General features: G+C 53.2%; 7 protein-coding genes across 7 annotated transcripts; 2 read left to right on the top strand and 5 right to left on the bottom strand.

Moving 5' to 3' along the window:
- Positions 1–58: 58 nt before the first annotated feature.
- On the bottom strand, positions 59–949 carry NCS57_01274000 (uncharacterized protein; the record flags this gene model as incomplete). The annotated part of the gene is made up of 1 exon (XM_053062405.1): positions 59–949. The coding sequence occupies one exon, from the start codon at positions 947–949 to the stop codon at positions 59–61; it is 891 nt and encodes a 296-aa protein (XP_052908933.1).
- A 1,072-nt stretch (positions 950–2,021) lies between these two features.
- On the top strand, positions 2,022–2,555 carry NCS57_01273900 (Cupin type-1 domain-containing protein; the record flags this gene model as incomplete). Its single annotated transcript, XM_053062404.1, has 1 exon — positions 2,022–2,555. One exon carries the CDS (start codon positions 2,022–2,024, stop codon positions 2,553–2,555), a length of 534 nt encoding a protein of 177 aa, XP_052908932.1.
- Positions 2,556–2,970: 415 nt separating this feature from the next.
- NCS57_01273800 (uncharacterized protein) lies at positions 2,971–4,244 on the bottom strand (the record flags this gene model as incomplete). Its single annotated transcript, XM_053062403.1, has 4 exons — positions 2,971–3,214; positions 3,266–3,693; positions 3,737–4,083; positions 4,130–4,244. 4 exons carry the CDS (start codon positions 4,242–4,244, stop codon positions 2,971–2,973), a joined length of 1,134 nt encoding a protein of 377 aa, XP_052908931.1.
- A 1,176-nt stretch (positions 4,245–5,420) lies between these two features.
- On the bottom strand, positions 5,421–6,526 carry NCS57_01273700 (Cyclin-C-2 domain-containing protein; the record flags this gene model as incomplete). Its single annotated transcript, XM_053062402.1, has 2 exons — positions 5,693–6,526; positions 5,421–5,648 (listed from the first exon to the last, which is right to left on the bottom strand). The coding sequence occupies exons 1-2, from the start codon at positions 6,506–6,508 to the stop codon at positions 5,421–5,423; spliced, it is 1,044 nt and encodes a 347-aa protein (XP_052908930.1). The 5' UTR covers positions 6,509–6,526.
- Positions 6,527–6,865: 339 nt separating this feature from the next.
- On the bottom strand, positions 6,866–8,183 carry NCS57_01273600 (BAR domain-containing protein; the record flags this gene model as incomplete). The annotated part of the gene is made up of 3 exons (XM_053062401.1): positions 6,866–7,672; positions 7,723–8,009; positions 8,057–8,183. The coding sequence occupies 3 exons, from the start codon at positions 8,181–8,183 to the stop codon at positions 6,866–6,868; spliced, it is 1,221 nt and encodes a 406-aa protein (XP_052908929.1).
- A 3,189-nt stretch (positions 8,184–11,372) lies between these two features.
- Positions 11,373–12,886, bottom strand: NCS57_01273500 (uncharacterized protein; the record flags this gene model as incomplete). Its single annotated transcript, XM_053062400.1, has 2 exons — positions 12,598–12,886; positions 11,373–12,538 (listed from the first exon to the last, which is right to left on the bottom strand). The coding sequence occupies exons 1-2, from the start codon at positions 12,809–12,811 to the stop codon at positions 11,373–11,375; spliced, it is 1,380 nt and encodes a 459-aa protein (XP_052908928.1). The 5' UTR covers positions 12,812–12,886.
- A 540-nt stretch (positions 12,887–13,426) lies between these two features.
- On the top strand, positions 13,427–20,284 carry NCS57_01273400 (uncharacterized protein; the record flags this gene model as incomplete). Its single annotated transcript, XM_053062399.1, has 2 exons — positions 13,427–17,420; positions 17,472–20,284. 2 exons carry the CDS (start codon positions 13,427–13,429, stop codon positions 20,282–20,284), a joined length of 6,807 nt encoding a protein of 2,268 aa, XP_052908927.1.
- Positions 20,285–21,056: the final 772 nt, after the last annotated feature.

Raw genomic sequence — 21,056 nt, 5'->3', positions numbered from 1 at the left:
AGCCTGATTTACAGACGTTTCGATCCCCCCTTGCTTCCGCCCACCCCCCACGACATGCTCAATCTGACAGCCAAAGGGTCTTTGCAGTCGAAGGCTTACAGATCCCCATCTTTCCCAAAGGCCCAGCAGAGTTGGTCGTCGCACAAGCCCAAGTACGCATATTGTTATCCCTCAGAATTCCCGCACCAACAAGCTTGGCGCACACCCCAGGATGGTTCTCGTCCAAGAACTGCGAGATGCTAGTAGCAAACGTCGTGGCAGTAACCCCTTTTTCGCGCGTGATACACCACAAATCTGGATCCTTCTTCATCTGAGTGAGCTGGCCCGATTTAACAGTATCTTCGTTGGACAAGATATCTCGAGTCGTCTCGTTGACTGCACAGCGGTGGATGTGGACTTGTTCATGCGTTCTAGCCCTCCACGAGTTGAGCAGCAGCGCCTCCCTAGATGGGTCGTAGTTCTTCTGAGCAAACACCCATCCCCGGTCACCGAATGCACGGTTCACCTGGTCGCTCATATCGAGGATACCCGAGAGCAGCTTGTTGGTGGTAGTGAGGTTATCGTGGCCAGGGAGAAGCGCCCAGATATCGTCCCCACCCACACGCATAGGTTGGTTGGTGATACAGTCCCCGTGCTTATTCTTGAGGCATCGGCAGAGAGAGTTGAAGAAGAGGCCACAGGCCTCGCAAGTGACCTCGCTTTGCTTGCAAGTTGTATCGCAGACCTTGACGTCCTTGGGAGCATCATGACCGCAAGCCCTGCAAGGGTGGTCTTTGCATCCTTCAGCTGGAGGGGGGCATTCGCATGATTCGACCGTCATCTTTTGAATATCGGTGCTTGTACATTCGACGGGACCTTGAGGCAGGAGAGTGGTGAGGTAGCCTTCGAAAGGGGGTTCGGCAATGGCAACGGTTGCCCAGAAGGCAAGGACGGTGTAAACGATGCGCATGTTGCGACGGGTACAAATTCGGTGCTAGTCTGAAGTATTGTTTGGTATGATCTGGGGAAGAAGGGGAGAAGTGGAAAGGGGAGGGACCGAAGGGGGACTTCTTATGCGTGATCTGTCCTTGGTAGAGTTCTCAACGGTCGTCGTTTGCGGGGGTTCAAACTCAATTGCCCACTCTCGAACGTCTATAATCTTCAAATAACAACATTTATCCCATTGTTCAGGGCCTTCTTGACAATATCCCACTCTTCGGGTTGACGTTCGGCGAGACTGTTGGTGAGAACTACGGATATCTCCAGGGGCGTCTGACACGAGATCACAGGGTTCTCATGTGCGGAAACTTCCTTCTTCTCTGTTCTTGGCGCTCAAAAGCGGCAGATCTGAGCCGGTGTACCTAACTCTCTTACAAAGAGGCAAGATTGAGCACCCGCTGTTGCTTGTTCAGGAGGGTCAGCCTGTTATCTCGCCACCCATCAAGTCCAAGCCAAGCCGCATCCTCGGCCAGCCCGCCAAGCAACCCGGCCCTGGTTGTCTGAACATGCATGGATGCTTTCGCTCTTAGTCCTGTGGCTGAGTATCTAGGTAAAGGTATTTGAACACTTCAAGAGTGGGTATGGATCGGATGGGGGGCTCCGGTGAGGTCTAGCATGTCTAAGAGTCTCGCAGCCTCGATCTCTACAGACTAATAGTCAACTTCCCTCAAAGAATTTGGCGCATTTTCTACCAATATCCTCCATTCCTTAGATATTCTTTCATACCTATTTGACAGCTCCAGCACGTTGTTACAAAGAGTCATGTTATCCTGAGACGAGAGACTCGAATTTAGGCACAGGAGAATAAAACACAATCTTCAAAATATTGACCTTAAAACGCCCAGTGCTTGTCCTTTCTTTTTTATCTTCAAATTTGCACTTTTTTCATGCTTTAAGATCGCATCGTAAATGCATCTACAGGAGTTGTTGTAGATGACGTAAGATGGTGATAATCACGACTGCAATACCACCATGAACTCCATCGCAACTCTTCTCTCTATGAACCTCGACAATTACTGGATTAGACCCTGTCTACATCCAAAATGCCGCTCACACCTCTCTCATCCCTCCGCGTCTCCAAACATCTAATCCCCGCCCACAACCTCATCCCCAACTGCAGCATCCAGAACAAACCCCTCCTCATCTACCACTCCGCCTTCCAACGCCCCATCTCAGCAGCAAGAATCGAATCACACCTCTCCTCCGTGGGAGTAGTGATCCCTCAATGGCGCTTCACCATGTACACGACGACTCACTTCCACAGCACATCCCACGAGGTTCTATGCATCAGCCATGGTCGAGCTCGTCTGTGTTTCGGTGGCGAGGAGAATGAGGATCGTGTTGAGCCTGTGGTTGAAGCTGGAGACGTTGTTATTGTACCCGCGGGCGTTGGACATCGGCTTTTGGAAGACTTGACCGATGGGTTTGAGATGGTGGGAAGCTATCCAGAAGGTCACAATTGGGACATGTGCTATGGCAAGTCGGGAGAAGAGGAAAAGGTGAATGCGATCAAGGATCTGGAGTGGTTCCCACGAGATCCTATATACGGGGATCAAGGGCCAACAAAGGGCATCTGAGTCTGGGTGCAATGCGTGTGTGTTGGTGTGAGGCTGTTGTGCCTGGTAATGAGTTATTGGCGATATCCCGAGTTTGAGTGTGAATACCTGAATGAACAAGTTGAATGCCCACAAAGCTTCTATTTAAAACTATGTGAATATTCACTTGTGTTTCCCTCCGTCAGCCCTGGACAAATGCTCACTTTTTCACACTCATGGTCAGACAAGGACAGTTCTCACCACCAACACCCATCAATTGAACCACCAAGCATCAGCTTATACAAATACAGTCACATCTAGCGCCGAGGAACACATGAGCAACGCTTACAGTGACATGGACATCAATTCACATATTCAGTATCTCATATGCAACCATCCACATTACCCATCACCTTATCCACATTAAACCTCCCCAGCCAAATTATACTACAACACCTTAATAGTTCATGACAACAGCGGCACCACCAAGCAGAGCACCCAGCGCAATCGCAGCCGTAGCATGAGGAGCAGCCTCAGTCGAAGTCGAGGTAGTAAGTCCGGTGACTTGCTCAGTACCCTGCGGCACACCCGAGGTGAAGGGAACGCCAACGTCGCTGGCCGAGCTGGCGCCGGAGAAGGCCGGGGCCTGGGTCTCGGCGGTGGGGTTTGCCGTGGCGGAGGGGTTCTCAGGGTTGAGGACACTATACAAGAGTTAGTGAGATTGATGTGTAGAGAGAGTGGAAGAGACTTACCCGTCAATGACGTGGAGGACACCGTTGGCGATGAGGACATCAGGAATGACAACCTTGGCCTCATTGACAAAGACATCGCCATCATGGATGGCAATGTTGATATCCTCGCCCTCGGAAGTTCTAAGCGTGCCGTTCCTCAGCGTGCTGCTGTATCCGACAGTGCCATTGACAACGTGGTACTTGAGAATGCTCTCGAGGTCGTCGCTGCTGAGATTACCCACAACGGAACCAATATCGGCAAATGCAGCGTTGTTGGGCGCAAAGACGGTAATGTTCTTCTCCTCGACGACGTCTTCTCCGAGGTCAGCCTCAGTAAAGGCGCCAACGACGGCAGAGAGGTTGGCGGCGATGGCAATGTCGGTGAGGTTCTTGGGGATGCTGAGGACGCGGTTGATGATGTGGATGGTACCGCCGGTGAAGTTGAGGTTCTACTTGGTCAGCGATGAATTGTCAAGAAGACGGGCAACGTACAGCCTCGGTCACATTGGACTGAGCACGGAATCCACTGTAGAAGCTGACAGTGTCATTGGCAGCAACAGCTTCGACGACCTGTCCGCTGGTAACATTGGTGTAGGTCTCGTTGGTGAGCAGCGTCTTGACAAAGGTAGGTGTGTCGGTGATGTTGCTGGCATAGTACGTGCCATTGAGGACATGGTACTGGAGGATAGCACCAATGAGGCCAGGATCCGCCGCGACCTGCTTCGCAACAGTGGTATCATTGAGAAGCGCCTCAAGGGCATCGTTGCTGGGAGCGAGGATGGTAATGTTGCGCAGCTGGGAGAGCGATCGAGCAAGGCCAGGCTGGGCCCTGATGAGGCCTACAAGAGTAAGCAACAATACAACAACAAAACTATCCGGACATACCGTTCAGCTCAGAGAGGGTATCATTCTTTGAGTCGAGGGCATCGGTCAGAGAAGTGCGGCTCTGAGCCGAAGCAGCGCCAACAAGGGCAAGAGACAAGAGACTGAAGGGCTTCATCGTGTGTAGATTCACAGGAACTCAAACCTAGTTTCTGATCGAACACTTCTGGTCAAGAAGGGGGACAAGAAAACACAGAGGGAACACTCGGCTTTTGAGCTTCTCAAACAAACGGCACCATGCCAGCAATAGTCTTGGCCAATTCATCACTAGCCAATAGTCAAAGACAATCCTCCATCTCGACCAGTCTCCGAACAGCGGGAAGACGAAACAAAAAAGTCAATGACATAGCCAAGAACTTCTGCGTCATGCACTAGCTCCAAGACGTGACTTGTTGTCTCATGGCGCGAGGCTGTACAACTCAGACGATTGCCAAGGAAACAAGCTGCGAGCCAAGGGGCAAGGGTTTTGAAAGAGGGAGCCGACGGCAATTGAGGGCATCGCAGGAGGGGACGGGGGACGGCAACCATCATCCAGACGAGACGAGACAAAGATGCCGAGAGGGAGGCCAAGGGCAATTGCATCAAAACCAAGAATTCCATGCGCTATCCATCAAATGCCATTGCTTAGAACCTGTTTTTCCGTCCTTGTCGCGACTCTTGAGCCGTCACCGACGCGCAACCGACAACCACCATCACCACCAGCAACAACGGGAACTTCGTGTCAATCAACCAATTGCCGACGTCTTGTCTGCATCGCCTCAGCCCAAGAGTCCAGACTCCAGAGCAAAGAAAGGCCGCAGAAATGTCGTCCCCATCCTCCACCGGCTGCCCAGAGCCGGAAACCCCACTCCCCGCCATTTATACACGTCGATCCGGTCGCTTCATATCGTCATAGACCTTCCCTCAGGTATCGCAGCAGCACAGCTCGGCTGTGGGTGAACATGGCCAAACAATCGCCTAAAAAGGCGTGACATGGTCCAAGCCCAGAAGCCAAGCCTCGGCATGGTTAAGACGGCATTTCAGCTTATGGACAGGATGGGTTGCACCACCTCTCTGGGAATCGAATCAGCCAAGGCACGTCTCGTCTCGACGATGCATGCGTGCATCTAGACCACGTCGGAGATCGGCTTGGCCAGCTTGGGTCAGTTGTTTCTGCCCACTTCAGCTCTCCCCGCGCCTCAAAAGCTGTCGCGGCCTCACCAAGGCCCTGGTACTCTCGTCTTTTCCGATTGGCTTCCCAAGAATCAACAGGATGGAAGCATCATTAACCTCCACCTAGTCCAATATCACCATCTCATAGAGGTGGGCCAAAGGGATCCGCATTCTCCAGCTTCACTCGCTTCGTCTCCCTCGCAAGGTCGTCTCCAAACACAGAACCATCATTGTTCGCCGCCGTCTTCTTTTCCTTGTTCATGGCTTGTTCTCGTCTCGCTCGTTGAAGATTGACCAGGTTCGCTCGATCGGGGTCTCGGCATTTTTGCAGCTTCTTTCGGAGAGGCTTCATGGCTTTCACAATTTCGGGCTGGATTCGTTAGCAGATGCATCCAAGGCAGGTGAAAAACATACCGTTCCCCAATAATCCGTCATTCTCTCTGGAGGCTCCTCCTCGAGCATCTCGCGACAGCTCTGAATCACCCCCAAGATCTTGTCGCGCATGCTTGCCAACACAGCAGCCTGTCCTGCCTCACCATTCGGCAAAGGAATCAAGACATCCAGAAGCCCATGGTCCACAATGGACACTGCCGCCATCATAATCTGGCTGGGGGTGTAGTGGAAGTAGGCATCTGTAACCAACGGACTAAACTTGAGGATCTCTCGCGCGCGAGCGTGTACTCTATTGATACGTGACTCCTCATCAGGCAGCTTCCTCCGCAACTCCAAGATCGCACCCTCGAGGGCTCTGAACGGGTGCCTAACGTCAAAGGCGAACCGAATCCCCTGACAAAGCAGAAACTCTCCAGCCAGGATCTGCTCCCCAGTAGTATTGGGAAACTTTTCCGAAAAGGCATTCAGCTTGTAAAAGAAGCCCTCGGCCTTGCACCCAAAGAACAGCGACGTCTTGAGGAGCTCGGGAGCCGGGTATGTCATGACCGAGTTGGTCACGTAGAATCGTCGCAGGAAGACGGCGGCGGTCGCTCGGATCTCGGTGGGAAGTTCGCAGAACTGCGCGGCGCGGATGAGTTCGACGGTAAAGAACTTGACGAGTCGGATCTCTTCGTCGGCCGTGAGAAAGTCGGGAGGAGGGTCGGCAGAGAGTCGCGGCGCGATCTGCTCTCTTGCTAGCGAGTTTGTCTTTGCGCGCAGCTCTTGGAGATTTGACGGGGTGAAGGACCAGAGCCGATATTGGCTCGATTGCCGGTAGCGTTCATCTTCGGTCGCCATGATGCCTGTGTTTGAGCGGTCGAAGGTGAGAGAAGTGCAGAAGGCAAAGTGAAAGAGCTTCAAGTTCACATGCTGATCTCCATATTCCTGATGTCACGTGACCTGTCTTATCGCATCGCATCACGGGCATCAATCCGACTTGCAGAGGATTTCATGATGTCTTCAAAATCGTATTCTTTTCGCATCATTTCAAGCGTCTTAACAATGAAATCAATTAGTCCCCGAGGACAGAAAAGCCTTCCGTCGCGTTCAACGTGACTCTAATCCAATCTTGCTAACCCAGATGACACACGAGACCTAACGCCGCCCATACCCAAGTTTGCCCAATTCAAAAACATCAAACCCACTCATCACGCATCAATATCCAAGGTTCTCCCTTCGAGCAGGAGGAGGAGGCGGGGGCTTCTTGGCCCTGTTGGGAGGGGGAGGTGGCGGCTTCTTGCCCAGAGCCAGGGCACTCGTGCTGCGGCTCAGACTTCCATAGCTTGTTGCAGGGCTGGCGCTTCTGCGGTCGCACCAGTCTGGGCTACCGCTTCGACTTGTTGAGACATCATCAGAGAATACATCGTCGCTGTGACCGCTTCGACCATAAGAGCCACCATCAGTCACGACCCGGGAGAGAGGAGCACCAGGAACGCGGAGGTTGGCCAGAGGTGTAGGCGAGCGGCCATCAAAGGTGTTGGCCCTGCCAATGGCTGGTCGTGGCGGCTGAGGAGGTGGAGGTGCAAGACGGCTGCCGGGAGAACGATGAGGAATGCGGACAGGTTCAGGTTCAGGCTCGGGTTCCTCGTAGACAGCCTGGTGACGAGGCTCCTGCCAGGATCGAGCAGTGTTGGATCGGCTTCGGCCAGGCCGAGGTGCAGTTGTGGGAGAAGCAGCAGCACCTCCAGCCCAGCTCTGTCTAACACGGCGAAGCTCCTCGGCGCAGCGCTCGTGGTAGTCAAGCTCAGCGTCGAGGAACTGAGTCAGAGCAGCAATGTTCTCAACCTCGGACTCCTTAATGTCCTGCATGCGGCGGAGGACGTCCTCGCTGGTCTCCTCAAACTTGGCCTTATTCATGCGGACCTCTTCTTCGATTCGGAAGTCGTCTCGTCGGGCCTTGGCCATCTTGTTGGTGCTGGCGTCATAGGCGAGACGTCGGTTCTCGAGCTTCTTGCGCGTGTTCTGGGCTTGTTAGCTATGGATGATTCATGAGCGTCGGGGGCTGAACCTACCTGGTATTCTCGCATCATAGCCAGGCTCCTCTCGAGGTTATCCATCCAAGTGGCATTGGCGCAATCGATGTAGCAATCCTGGATGCCGGCAATGCGCTCGTTGGCGCGACCAAGGGACAGAAGACAGTTTCCAAACTCGGAATCCTGCTCAAAGTCCTCTCCATGGGTGGCCATGGTGCGGCCAAGGTAGGAGATGGGAGAACCACGCTCCTTGTCATCGAGGAGCTCATTGCGACGGGAAATCCACTTGACGTAGGCTCCCATGGATCTCTGCATGCGCTCCATGCCTGAAAAGGTCAGTTAAAGCCATGACTAGCGATCAAAGAGGACAAACCTTCATGTCTCAGAGCCATCTCTTGCTCGAGGTTCTTGAACTCCTCCGAGTGGCCGGTTCGGGCCTCGGAGCCCATCTTCTCGCCGGCCCATTGAAAGGCGCGGTCAATCTTCTTTGTGAAATGCATCTTTCGTCACAGTCAGGTCCAGCAAGGTATTATCGGTGTGTCGTCTCTGATCAGGTCGGATCCAGTCCGATCTGGAGGTGTGTATCCGCGGGGTCGTCTGGCGCCGTCGCTATTATTCTTCAAGAGCAAGCAGTTTACAAGCAAGTTATTCAGCGATGGACGAAACGAATGATGGGAGAGAGGAGAGAAGATGACTGGGAGATGGTCAAGAGGAGCGAGCGACGGGGTAATGAACCAAATCCCAGCAGCAAGGGGTTGGGTTAAGCAACAAGGGCGTCTCTGTCTGTCTCGTGGCGAACTCCAGTCTACCTACGGAGTCGGGGGGCGTACGAATTGGGAGGATGCGACGTTGGGTCCATAGAACTCAAGTGGGTGAAGATGGACAGGGGTGACCGTAGCGGAGGTTGGGGAGAGAGGCCCAGCCCGCCCGCCCAGTGCCCTTTACAGTGTCTTTAATTGGCAAGCCCCCTGAATAAGGTACTGACCTACAGGGCAGGTCGAGGGGCATGGCACGCCTGGGTTGCAGTCTATCTTATCGCCCTGCAGTAGTCCGAAGCCTCTGTGCCTCTGGTCTGCGTGGGCAGGAACTGCTGCGAGGAGGCGGGGAGAGTAGCAGCAGATGAAGCCAAGCCATGATCCATGGGTTGTGTTTGATTAATCGAGATATACCGTCATTGCTTGCTGTCTACCTGAAGCAAAGCTCGAGGAATCAGGTCGTGTGTGTGAAACAAGGCCCAAACGGGGTTCTGTAATCAAACACGCAACAGCTGTCATTAAAGCCCGCTCACCTCATGGGAAAGAAAGAAAGCAATGAAAAGGCGGCAATAATGTTGAGCCTAAAATGGTGCCCTGTACCAATCTTGGCACCCATCCATCGACAAAAAGCACCAGCCAGAATGCATGGCACGAGTGCAGGAATTGAGGCGGCAAAATGCCCGGGCAAGGCGATCCTCTCTTGACACCACCTTTCTGAGAAGGATTTTCTAACAGAATTCCCCAGAGCCTCGTTCCATCGGCCGGGTCCCCCCCATAGGTTGTGGATAAGGGATAGGCGCCGTCGAGAAATGTCGCGCGCCTAGCGACAAACCTTTTGGCTCGTATCGTCCATTCGATCTCGAGGTATTGCGTCGACATGACACGAAAGCTTACGTTGACAGACCGAACAAAAGAAAGAGAGTGAAAAATAGCAGTCCCATCCACCCGTCCGTTTGTTCGTACTCGCGCTGGTACAGTCATCACTGATACGAGTACGGAGTTGGGTTGGTGGGCGGCGAGCATGGATGGCACTTCTTTATCCCCCCTCCACCTCCTCCTCCTCCTCGCAAAAGAACCCCTGAGACAACGGTGCCAATAACCTGTGTGCTACCGCTACACTAGGAACGGGAGCTGTCTCCGGCTGTGACAAAGCCAAGTTCTGCCTCTCTCCACTCACTGACCAGTTCTCTCTCCACCAAGAGACATGCCTCCCACACACACTGGCCCTTTGTCGCCCTGCTCAGGCCCGTTTTTCCTCCACATTCCACCATCTCCCCAGCCCCTGGGGGACAAGACGACGGATGTCCTTGTGTAGACAGACATGACAGACCATGGTACAAAGCAAAGGCCATCGTCATGACCATCCATGGTGTGATGCATCAGGCAACTCAATCACGTCTCCCACAAAAAAATTAGCAATCCCAGAGTTCAAGACCATCAAAGAAGCATACTTCCAAACATGCCTACCTGCAGATGAAGCCAACCTTTCCAGTTGAGGCTTCGTCCGCTGGGACGGGACGCGCGACACCACCCACTCTGTTCCGTCAAGCTCTCTCTTTGTCGACACCCACTTGCCGATCTCCAACAGTCCTGCACCGTCGGGCCGTTCAAACCGCTCATAGTATCACGCTCTGTCGGATATCCGTCACCTTGAACCCCGTCAAAGAGCCGCAGATATTAACAAGGGTCATCACGAGGGAATGACCTCTTCTTCTAGAACGCATCATGAGCTTTTCTCCCCAACCTCCAGCCTTGTTGGGGATAGTCTCGAGCTGCCATCGATTGTGCCTAAAAAGGACTCGTCCACGGTCGGTTCGCCCCCTCAAAAAAAGCTCCGGTCCACTCTGCCGGGATCCAGACCATTCCTCCAGTGCGATACGGTGCCCTCTCCGCCAACAGTGGGAACGGGCTTGCGTAATCGAGGAGTGTCTCGAGTGAAGCAAGTACAAGCTTTCTTCGGTGACAGACGGAAAGATCCCAGACGAAGGAGAAAGCTGATCTGCCAGATCTACAATTTCTGTCGCGTTTCACCTTGAGCAGAGCCACGCCCAATCGCCCACCCACCGGAAAAGCTTGGCCAGGCGCCAAGTCACCTACGGTAGCTTCCCCAGAGTTCAATGGTGGCCCTAAATAAGTCGCCCTGGCGCGCGCCAGAGGAGACGAGACGTGCGTCGGTTGTTGGTCGATCCATATTCCTGTCCCAGACACCTGCACTGCCTCGCCGAGATCTACCGTCCACATTACGATCCGCGGGCTCCGTGAAACGTCTTGCGTGCGCATTCTTGAGACGTTGCGTGGCACGGACGGATATAGGGTATTCCTGCTCCCGGCGATCCGAGAGTTGATCATCATGGGAGGTGATCTGACATGGCTTCAATGACATTCATGGCTTGAATCTCGGCGTGAAGACAGATGGTAGTTGAGTAGCTCTGGCCCTGCTCTATCCCAGTAGTCCGGATCTCCTTTTCCCTGTCCCAGGTCACTAGTAACGATACGCTAAAATAGTATTGTTGAATGTTGACCGAGGGTAGCGTCGGTATGTCAAACGGTAGAACAAGTTGGAGGTTGGTTCCCGAACATCGGCTCCCTTGAGCATCAGGCGAGTCTCACCCTGTAGCCGGGACGACTTAGTCAGGGCAAGCAAGACATGACGGCATTTGATCCATCTGGTGCCTCGTTAGTTTGCTGTCCCGGGATACTATTGCCAAGTAATTATTCCGTAGCACGGGAGCGCTTAACAATGAGGTTGCTGCGTCAGTGTGTTCATATCCGTATCCCTGCTCTCGTTTACAATACATTCTCTGATGCTCCGCGTATTCAGCATTCGTTACGGCGTACACCTTCATTCAATCCCTTCGCCCTTGCGTACAATACACGATAATTGTACTCGTCATCACACAAGGAATTGCTAACCAAGCTGCTTGCTCCTCCGCCTCAATATGGGCATTTTCCGCAATACCCGCACTCCTTATCGCAGGCTGTATAATCCCAGCCACCATCATCGCTCTCGTATCCGTCCCTTCCAGAAAGTCCAGCTAGAAGTTCCTCCATGCTCATCGGTTCCTCCAGGTCGAGCTTCGAGTCCCTCTTCTCCGCTTTAGAAGACTTTTCTTCCTCCTTGCCCAGCCAGGCTTCCCATTCCTCTCTGACAGAGGTAGATAGAACGTCGCCTGCGTCCGGTAGCTGCTTGCGAATCTCAAGAGGACCGTCAGTTGGCCACACGAGCTCAATCTTGCCGCCGGATACACGCGCGCGATCGACGATGAGGTGGAGGAGAGCCACAAGTCGCTTAAGCGATGGCTGGTTGAGCTCTTCCCACTTGTCAATGTCATCTCTGACGTTTTTGATCTCAATGTTCTCATTCTGAAAGAGGCCCTTCTCGTGGTAGGCAAGGATAAACTGCGTGACCTGAGAAATCCACAGTCGTGGGAGCTGATCACCAAGAGTGTCCCTGAACCTAGCCACGACTGATCGAGTCTTGAGATCAAAGATGGTCTCTTGAGGGACAGTCTCTCCTCCGTCAGAGACTTTGAGATCGCGAGTCAAAGTTGGCAGAGGCTTGGTGAGGGCTAGGCCATTGACCTCAGCGAGGGCGTCTGCCACTGTAAAGGGACGACTCTGTCGTCGTTGTGGTTTCGACTCCTTGATGAAGCCATCACCTTCGAATCGGACCACCATGTCAAGATCGCCAAAACGATACGCCATGATTCTCTGGTGGGATGTGGATCGCCTGACGGCAGGATCCCATGTGGTGTATGCGTCTGGAAAAGTGTGGCCATAGCCCCTGACCCCAGGAATCAGCTCCTTGGGGGAGTTCTCTCGCCGGATGAGATGCGCAGTATCACCGACGAGCTCGATAAGAATGCGGAATGGACGATCCAGGTCAGCGCCTCTAGCGAAACGCAAGAGGTTGCCGATCGTGCTGCCACAAGCGACAATGTTGACAGGCATGGGATGGGGATTCATCTTCATCACCGAGATAATGGCTGGCTCCAAAGGGTGCTTCGGGTATGAAGCAGCGTTCATGTCACGGTAGTATTCACCCGTGTCCCATGGAAGTCTTTTTGAGACTCTGGGAGGCGTCCATCTGGGAGGGCATCCTGGGACCGTTAGAGACGTTTCAGAGCACACAACGTTTACTTGAGAGCAGATGCCATACCTGGGACAATGATCTCTGGCGATGAAGCGCTGACCCAGTTGTAGGACGCAATGAGCTTTGCATTTGAGATCTCTGCACGGCCGGACTCGTATTGAGTGACATCCAGGTCATCTCTGGTGATGCTCTCAATGAGATCGCCGAGAGGAGGTGGTGGTGAAGGCGTGACCGCCGGCGGTTGTTGAGGTCGCCCACGGGTACGCTGCCAAGGGTACATGGCCAAGAGGGGAGTTACAGAGGAAGGTTGGTAGAGGGGGTTGTGACAAGAGGAATTATGATGGATGAGTTTACAATGTGATCAGTCTGTCTGGCAAAAGAAAGGCGAAAGGCAGAAGAAAGCACGTCTTTATCTGCATTCACCGACACCACGTCACTCAAGGAGGCCGACCACAACTAGGCATCCTCCGCCGTTGCTTCCACCGGTTTTGCATTAAATACACTTCGATACACCATCTACTTACTGTTGTTCGCAACTGCGTCAAACCAACACGTCAGCTGATCTTTGTATGTGGGAGGCCGACCGTTGGCATCACGGCCAGCGAATGAGCCACCTCCGTTGGTCGGGAGGAGGGCCGGCCGCCTGCGTTATACCGGCCGGCCCCAGGTGGGCCTCCCGGACGGTGCTTGCTTGTACGTCAAGGCAGATTGATGCCTCAAGGCTCTGGTGAATGGAAGTTGCAGTACAAAGAGAGATGAATTCACGTTTTCTTGGTTGTTTGCTTCTTGTTCTTTGTGGTCGTTCTCACGACATACTTCTTCCTATCCTACTTATCTCTCTCGTTCCTCTTCCATCACATCTACCGTGTAACCAACCGTCTTGGCATCACACATCATGGTGCTGTACCCTCAGACAGGACCGGGCTCCCGTACCGCCAAGTTGATCAAGTCCTTCTGGGCCATCACTAAAGGCGAGCAACAAATCACCAATAGCCACTCTGCCAAGCTGTACCTTCAAGGCTGCAAAGTCTTTTGCGAGCAAAAGACAGCCGTTAAGTGTGTCGAAGTGCTCATCTCCAACCCGCCTGGTGTCACTGCTCTTGAGGGAGCTGTGCGAGCCGACTTGGGTGCCGACTTCATCACATCAACTACCCTGCCCTTCATCCATGCTCTTTCGGACCCTGGCGTAGCATCACTCAACGATGGCCGCTTCCTCCGACAACTTTTGTCAGCTGTTCTTGAGCCAGCTACATTTTGGGTTGCTTTGTTGCCTGTCTATTACAGTGGCAGGCTTGACGATGCTGGCTTGGAAGCTTTCGCATGGCTTTGCCTTCAGATCGTCTCCGACCAGAGCGGAAGTCTCGATGCCCATCAGATCGGCGTCCGAAACCTGATGGAGGACAAATCCCTCCTCAAGTCTCAATCACCAGAAGCCCGGAAGATCGCCTATCGCATCAAAAAAGTCCTCGGCGCCTTTTCTCTTCCCAACGTCGTACCGAACGGCGTCAGTCCCGGAGGAAGACACGACAACGACCATGCAGACTTTCGCAAGATCTCCATCTATCCCACTTCTGATGAGCTTCTATCAACCGATGAGCCTTATCTCCAACGGCTAGCTGACGTCTTTGACACGCCCAAGGACACGAGAGGCCCTACTTACCGCGACTGGCTCTTTCGCCTACTCCGAGAGGACATGGTCTCTGAGTTACGCGAAGATCTACAGACCGCCATGGGCCAGAAGAAGAGCAAGCGAAAGCCTGTCGCTTTATCTCAGTTGAACCTGGTCGGCCTCAATGACGTGAACGGAAACAACGCGAGCGGACAAAGGCCCAGGGCCAGCCCTCCGTATACCCTCAACGTCGCATGCAACCAGGGCATTTATTTCCCAAAGAAGCTTCCTAAAGGCGGAAAGAAGGCGTTTCTGGAAGATACCAAGCAGTTCATGAAGTACGACTCGTTTGGTGCTCTCTGCTGTGGCAAGGACATCGTCGCCTTCGGATCACTCGTCAGAGACATCCACAACCTCACCCAGACACCCCCAGTCATTGGAATCAGATTCACCGACGACTCGAGTCTAGGGAAGGCACTCGAGGCTCTCCGGGGCCCCGACCAGCAACATTTGAGATTTCTTCTCGTTGATACAGCCACTTTTGCCTACGAGCCCATCCTCAAGCGGCTCCAGACGATGAAGGAGCTACCTCTGGAGGGCCAACTGATCGACTCTGAGGAACCTTCTCAAGATGCAGCCAGGCCAGAAGCACTGGAACTACTGATCAAGAAGTTGAGAGCGTATTCTACCCAGGGTATGAAGGTCAAGATGCCAGCAGGCGTGAGCCTAAAGAAGGATATTTATCTTCAAGGCGCCCAGCTCGACTCCTTCATCAACGGCCTGAGCCAAGAACTGGCCTTGATCCAAGGCCCACCTGGAACGGGCAAGTCATTCCTTGGCGCTCTCATCCTTGTGGCTATCCTTCGCCTGACAAACTATCGCATCCTCGTCCTCAGCTACACGAACCACGCCCTCGATCAGTTCATGGAGGATCTCTTGGACATGGGTGTCAAGCCTGATCAAATGGTCCGCCTTGGCTCCAAGTCCACAGAAGCTACCAAGAGCACCCTTTTGAGAGAGTACGATCAGCAGAAGAGATACTGGTTGACCCCAGAAGAGAGAGCCATCCGCAACCGTCTCCAGATTGCATCGGCATGTATTTGCAGCGAACTCGAGGGCTGCTGCAAGAAGCTATCTGGACATATTGATTCGAGCGATATTATCGAGTACCTGGAGTTTTCCGATGGCTTCACCCCTGCCTGGGCAGCATTCCAAGTCCCTAAAGACGACGGCTTCCAGATAGTTGGCGCAAACAACAAGGCTCTCACACCAGACGCTCTCTACGACTTTTGGTACAAGGGTTTCCCGGTCACCCAGTTCGGCGGGCTCCTAGAATCTTTGGACCCGTCGGCCCAAGTGGTCTGGGGGCTCTGGCCTGAACAGAGGCAGCAGCTTCACTCTCAGTGGTGGTACGCTGTTCGTGCAGAGCAGGCAGACACATTTGTCGAGCTCAGCAAACGATACCAACAGATTGAGGCCGAGATCAAGAGCATCAGAAACGAAAGCGCACGAAGGGTCCTCAAGGACAAGCGAATCATTGCCTGTACGACAACTGCTGCAGCGATGCAACAGTCCATCATCGAGACTGCCAACCCCGATGTCATTCTCGTCGAAGAAGCTGGAGAAATCCTTGAAGCCCATGTCATCACGGCACTGAGTCCTTCTGTCAAGCAGATCATTCTCATCGGTGATCACAAGCAGCTACGGCCCAAGGTCAGCGACTACAAGCTCACCAAGGAAAAGGGCGAAGGTTACGACCTGAACGTCTCCCTATTTGAGAGATTGGTCTGTCAAGGTCGTCACTTTACAACCCTTCAAGAGCAGCACCGTAGTCATCCAGACATATCGTTCTATCCACGCATGCTGGCCTATCCCGAGCTGAAGGACATGCCATCAACCCACGACCGCGCCTCTATTCGAGGTTTGAAGAGCAGAGTCACTTTTGTGCACCATCAACACCCCGAGGATTCGATGGCTGATGTGACTGAGCGTCGTGATCCAACAGCCAAGGCCAGCAAGAGAAACCAGCACGAAGCGGACATGGTCTTGAAGATGGTCAAGTTCCTGGGTCAACAGGGATACAAGACGGAGAACATGGTTGTCCTCACGCCGTACCTCGGTCAGCTCTTCCTCTTGAAGGGGATTCTCCGCCAGGAAACTGATCCGTATCTCAACGACTTGGACTCGCATGAACTCGTGCGAGCCGGGTTACTCACCCAAGCCAGCGCCAAAGTGAACAAGAAGTCGCTTCGTCTTTCCACCATCGACAACTACCAGGGAGAAGAGTGCGACATCGTCATCGTGTCCTTAACTCGCAGCAATGCATCTGGCGACATTGGTTTTCTTCAGGCCCGCGAACGCTTGGTGGTGCTCTTGTCGAGAGCTCGCAACGGACTGATCATCTTTGGCAACATGGACACCTTCATGAAGAGCAAAAAGGGAGGCGAGATGTGGACAGAGTACTTTGACGCTCTGAAGAAGAATGAGTGTCTGTTTGATGGTGTGCCTGTTTTCTGCGAACGTCATCCAGAGACATCCATGCTGCTGAAGTCCCCAGAAGACTTTGATGTCATGTGTCCTGACGGAGGATGTGCAGAGCCTTGTGGTGTCAAATTGAGCTGCGGCAAACACACCTGCAGTAGACGCTGCCATCGCTTGCAAGATCATTCACAAATCGTCTGTCAAGAGCAAGTCGAGCGAACATGCGACAGAGGCCACAAGTCCAAAGTCCCTTGCGGAGATACCTCCGGTAGCTGCAAACCCTGCGCCAAAGAAGATGAAGATGATCGTCGAAGAATCATTCGCAACTTGGAGCTCGAGAGGAAGCGTCAGGAGCAGCAAGACAAATACCGCCTTGATCTGCAGGAGATGGACGATGAGATCGACCGCCTTCGTCGTACCAGGAAGTATGAGACGGAAAAGGAGCAACAAGCAGAAACTTTGAAACAGAAGGAGGAGGAGCTGAGAGCACTTCGAGAGACTGAATCCAACTTGGATAAGATCAAGAAGTCTCAACAGAGCAGATCGGTGCAGCCAGCAACCCCAGACCCTGCACCTCAGTCCAACGCTTTCTCCAACGCTTCCAATGAATGGAAGAACATGAAGCAGACTGAGGGTGCCAGCAATGCTGCCTTGGACAAACTCATGGGTATGATAGGACTCGAGGCCGTCAAGGAGGAGATGCTTTCCATGAAGTCCTTTGTGGACACAAAGCTGCGTCAGGGTTTTACGCTGAGCGGGGAGAGATTCAGCTGTTCGCTGCTTGGGAACCCAGGAACCGGTTAGTTTACCTCTCTTATACACAGTGAGTTCAACCAACTAACTTACCAAGGCAAAACAACCGTCGCTCGCATCTATGGCGAATTCCTCACCTCAGTCGGCGCCATTGCTGGGAACTGTTTCGAAGAAGTGACCGGCTCAAAGCTGGCCAACATGGGTGTGCCCGGCTGCGAGAAACTTCTCGAAAAGATCATGGACAACGGCGGTGGAGTCATGTTTATCGACGAAGCCTACCAGCTCTCCTCCGGCAACAGCCCTGGCGGCAAGGCCGTCTTGGACTTTCTACTCGCAGAAGTTGAGAACCAAAGAGGCAAGATTGTCTTTGTTCTGGCGGGATACAGCAAGGACATGGAGTCGTTCTTCGCTCACAACCCGGGCATCCCAAGTCGATTCCCCATTGAGATGAAGTTTGAGGACTACACCGACGAGGAACTTCTGAGCATCCTGCAACTCCAGACTCATCGCAAGTTTAAGGGGAGGATGAAGGTTGAGGAGGGCCCAGATGGTCGCTTCTTCCGCATCGCGTGTCGACGAATCGGCCATGGTCGTGGTAAGAACGGCTTTGGCAATGCCCGCGCTGTTGAGAACTGTCTTCAACAAATCACTATCAGACAGGCAGCAAGAATCAGGAGGGAACGAAAAGCGAAACGCACTCCAGACGATCTTCTGCTCACCCGCGAAGACATCATCGGGCCGGAGCCATCTGAAGCGTTGACCAAGAGCAAAGCGTACCGAGAGCTCAACTGTCTGATAGGACTTCAAGAAGTCAAGGATGCCCTCAAGATGTTGATGGGCACTCTCAAGACAAACTATCAGCGCGAGCTAGATGAGCAGCCTCTGGTCGAGTTCTCTCTCAACAAGGTCTTTCTGGGATCCCCTGGAACCGGCAAGACGACAGTGGCCAAGCTTTACGCCGAGATCCTCACGGACCTAGGGCTCTTGTCAAATGGCGAGGTCGTGGTCAAAAATCCAGCTGACTTTGTGGGAGCGCATATTGGACAGTCCGAGGTTCAGACAAAGGGTATCCTTGCCTCGACAGTAGGAAAGGTCCTCGTCATTGATGAGGCGTACGGTCTCTACGGAGGAGGGAAGAAGACTTCTGGTACCGACGTCTTCAGGACAGCCGTTGTGGACACCATCGTGGCCGAAATTCAAAGTGTACCTGGAGAAGACCGATGCGTACTCCTCCTTGGTTACAAAGACCAGATGGAGGAGATGTTCCAAAACGTCAACCCTGGCTTGAGTCGACGTTTCCCCCTCTCGTCCGCTTTCGTCTTTGAAGACTTTGACGATGCTGCCCTTGCCAAGATTCTCGACATGAAGCTGGGCAAGAAGGGCTTCTCGGCTACCGACAAGGCCAAGCAGGTGGCTATCGATGTTCTCCGCAGAGCAAGAAACCGCCCCAACTTTGGAAACGCCGGTGAGGTTGACATTCTCCTCAACGAAGCTCAGGCAAGCCACCAGAAGCGTGTCTCTAGCGACAAGGTCAGAAGACACGGAAAGTTGGAAGCGATCGACTTCGACAAGGACTTTGACAGAGCTGAAAGAGGGGACACTGATGTCAAGAAACTTTTTGAGGGCGACGTCGGACGAGACAAGCTCATCTCGGTCCTGCAAGGTTATCAGACCCGAGTCAGAAATGCCAAGTTGTTGGATATCGACCCTGAGATCCCCTACAACTTCTTGTTCCGCGGGCCGCCCGGAACAGGCAAGACAACAGCGGCACGCAAGATGGGCAAAGTCTACTACGACATGGGCTTCTTGGCTAGCACAGAAGTCATCGAGCGCTCCGCCACCGATCTGATTGGCGAGTACGTTGGACACACTGGGCCAAAGGTGCAGCAACTTCTCGAAAAGGCCCTAGGAAGGATCCTCTTCATCGATGAGGCTTACCGCTTGGCAGCTGAGAGGAACTCTTTTGCCAAGGAAGCGGTGGATGAGTTGGTCGACTCTGTCACAAAGCCAAAATACCAGGGCAAGCTGATCATCATCCTGGCTGGCTACGTTGAGGACATCAACGCTCTCCTCAACATCAACCCCGGAATGACCAGCCGGTTCCCGGAGAGCATTGATTTCGACCCTCTTGATCCTTATGCCTGCATCAAGCTGATGACGAGTCACCTGCAAGCATGGAAGGCCAAGCTCAAGGGAAAGAAGCCTATGGATCTTTCATGCCTGGAGAAGTCTCATTGGCGTTTTATCCAAAAGTTGGAGGCCAAGTTCCGAGCTCTGTCATTGCAAGACAGTTGGGCGAACGCTAGAGACGTCAAAGAACTGGCCAAGAAGATCTTCCACAAGGTTGATCTCTCCTCTGCAACCCTGAAGATCACTGAGGCTCTTGTTCTTGCCACGCTTGACGAAATGGCTGCTGAACGTGCTGGAAGGATGAACAACGCAAAGAAGCCTTCGGCACAGAAATCTGCAACCGCACTAGCTGACGGACCAAAATTCGCGCCCAGCACTCAGACCAGCAGCTCAACAAAAGCTCAAGAGAAGCACAGTGACGATGAATCAGAGGATGACCAAGATGTTAGCCCGGCAAATCCAAGGAGCATCCGAGACCCCGGTGTGAGCGATGAAGTCTGGGAGCAACTCCAGAGAGACAAGGAGAAGGAAGCCCAAGAGGAGAAAGAGCTTCACCGACTCAAGAAAGCCCAGAAAGACGCCAGTGACGCGGACAGAGAGAGACTCGTACGGGAGATATTGGCTGAGGAAGACAGACGCAAGCAGATCGAGGCGAAAAAGGCAAAGCTCCAGAGAATGGGAATCTGCCCTGCTGGATATCATTGGATAAAGCAGGGTGATGGATACCGGTGTGCTGGGGGGGCCCATTGGGTGCCCAATGAGGCCATAGACAAGCTGTAGGGGTATGTACGATCTATTTAACGATCTATTGGCTGTCGTATGCTATAGCATTGTCAGTCGAGGGTTGGTCCGAGACATCCGTCCCTTGTCTCACTCTAGCCAGCCTAAAGGCTATTCTCTACACATCGATCTACGAAGAGTGTGACGTGTATCCTCTCATGCAGGTTGCCGCCTGGCCTCCCCTCGTGCTCGCAAACCCATCTTAGTGTTTTAGTCCAGCCAGCCCTAGGGAGCATGCGCCTCGATCTGCAAATCTTGCAGTGTCGCATGGTAAATCGTGGGGTGGCCGAGACACCCGTCCCTTGTCTCACTCCAGCCAGCCCTAGAAGACTGCGCCTCCATCTACAAGACCTGTGATATAGCACTGCTGCTGGAAGGGCCTGTTTCACCCCAGCAAGCCTTAGAAGGTGTGCACCTCTTTCTACGAGTCTCACGATATCGTATGATTCATCAAGAGATGGCCGAGACATCCGTCACTTGCCTCAGTCCAACTAACCGTAGATGATATGTGCCTCGATCTACAAATCTAAGGATATAACGTGATCAATTGAGGGGTGGCCCGTCCCTTGTCTTAGCCCAGCCAGCCCAAGAAGCCATGTGCTTCAATCTACGACAATGAAAACTTCATTCTCCCACACAGATTGCCGCCCCGGTATCTCCTTAAGCTTTAGAATCGCATCTTGCCGCATTTTGGCTTGCCCAAACTGGAACGGTGAATACCTCCCACTGTCTTTCCTTGCAAATACAGCGCCATGTGATCTGGATCAGTCAG

Source organism: Fusarium keratoplasticum, chromosome 10, assembly GCF_025433545.1.
Source record: "Fusarium keratoplasticum isolate Fu6.1 chromosome 10, whole genome shotgun sequence".
Lineage (NCBI taxonomy): Eukaryota > Fungi > Ascomycota > Sordariomycetes > Hypocreales > Nectriaceae > Fusarium > Fusarium keratoplasticum.
This window is presented reverse-complemented; position numbering and strand designations above follow the sequence as displayed.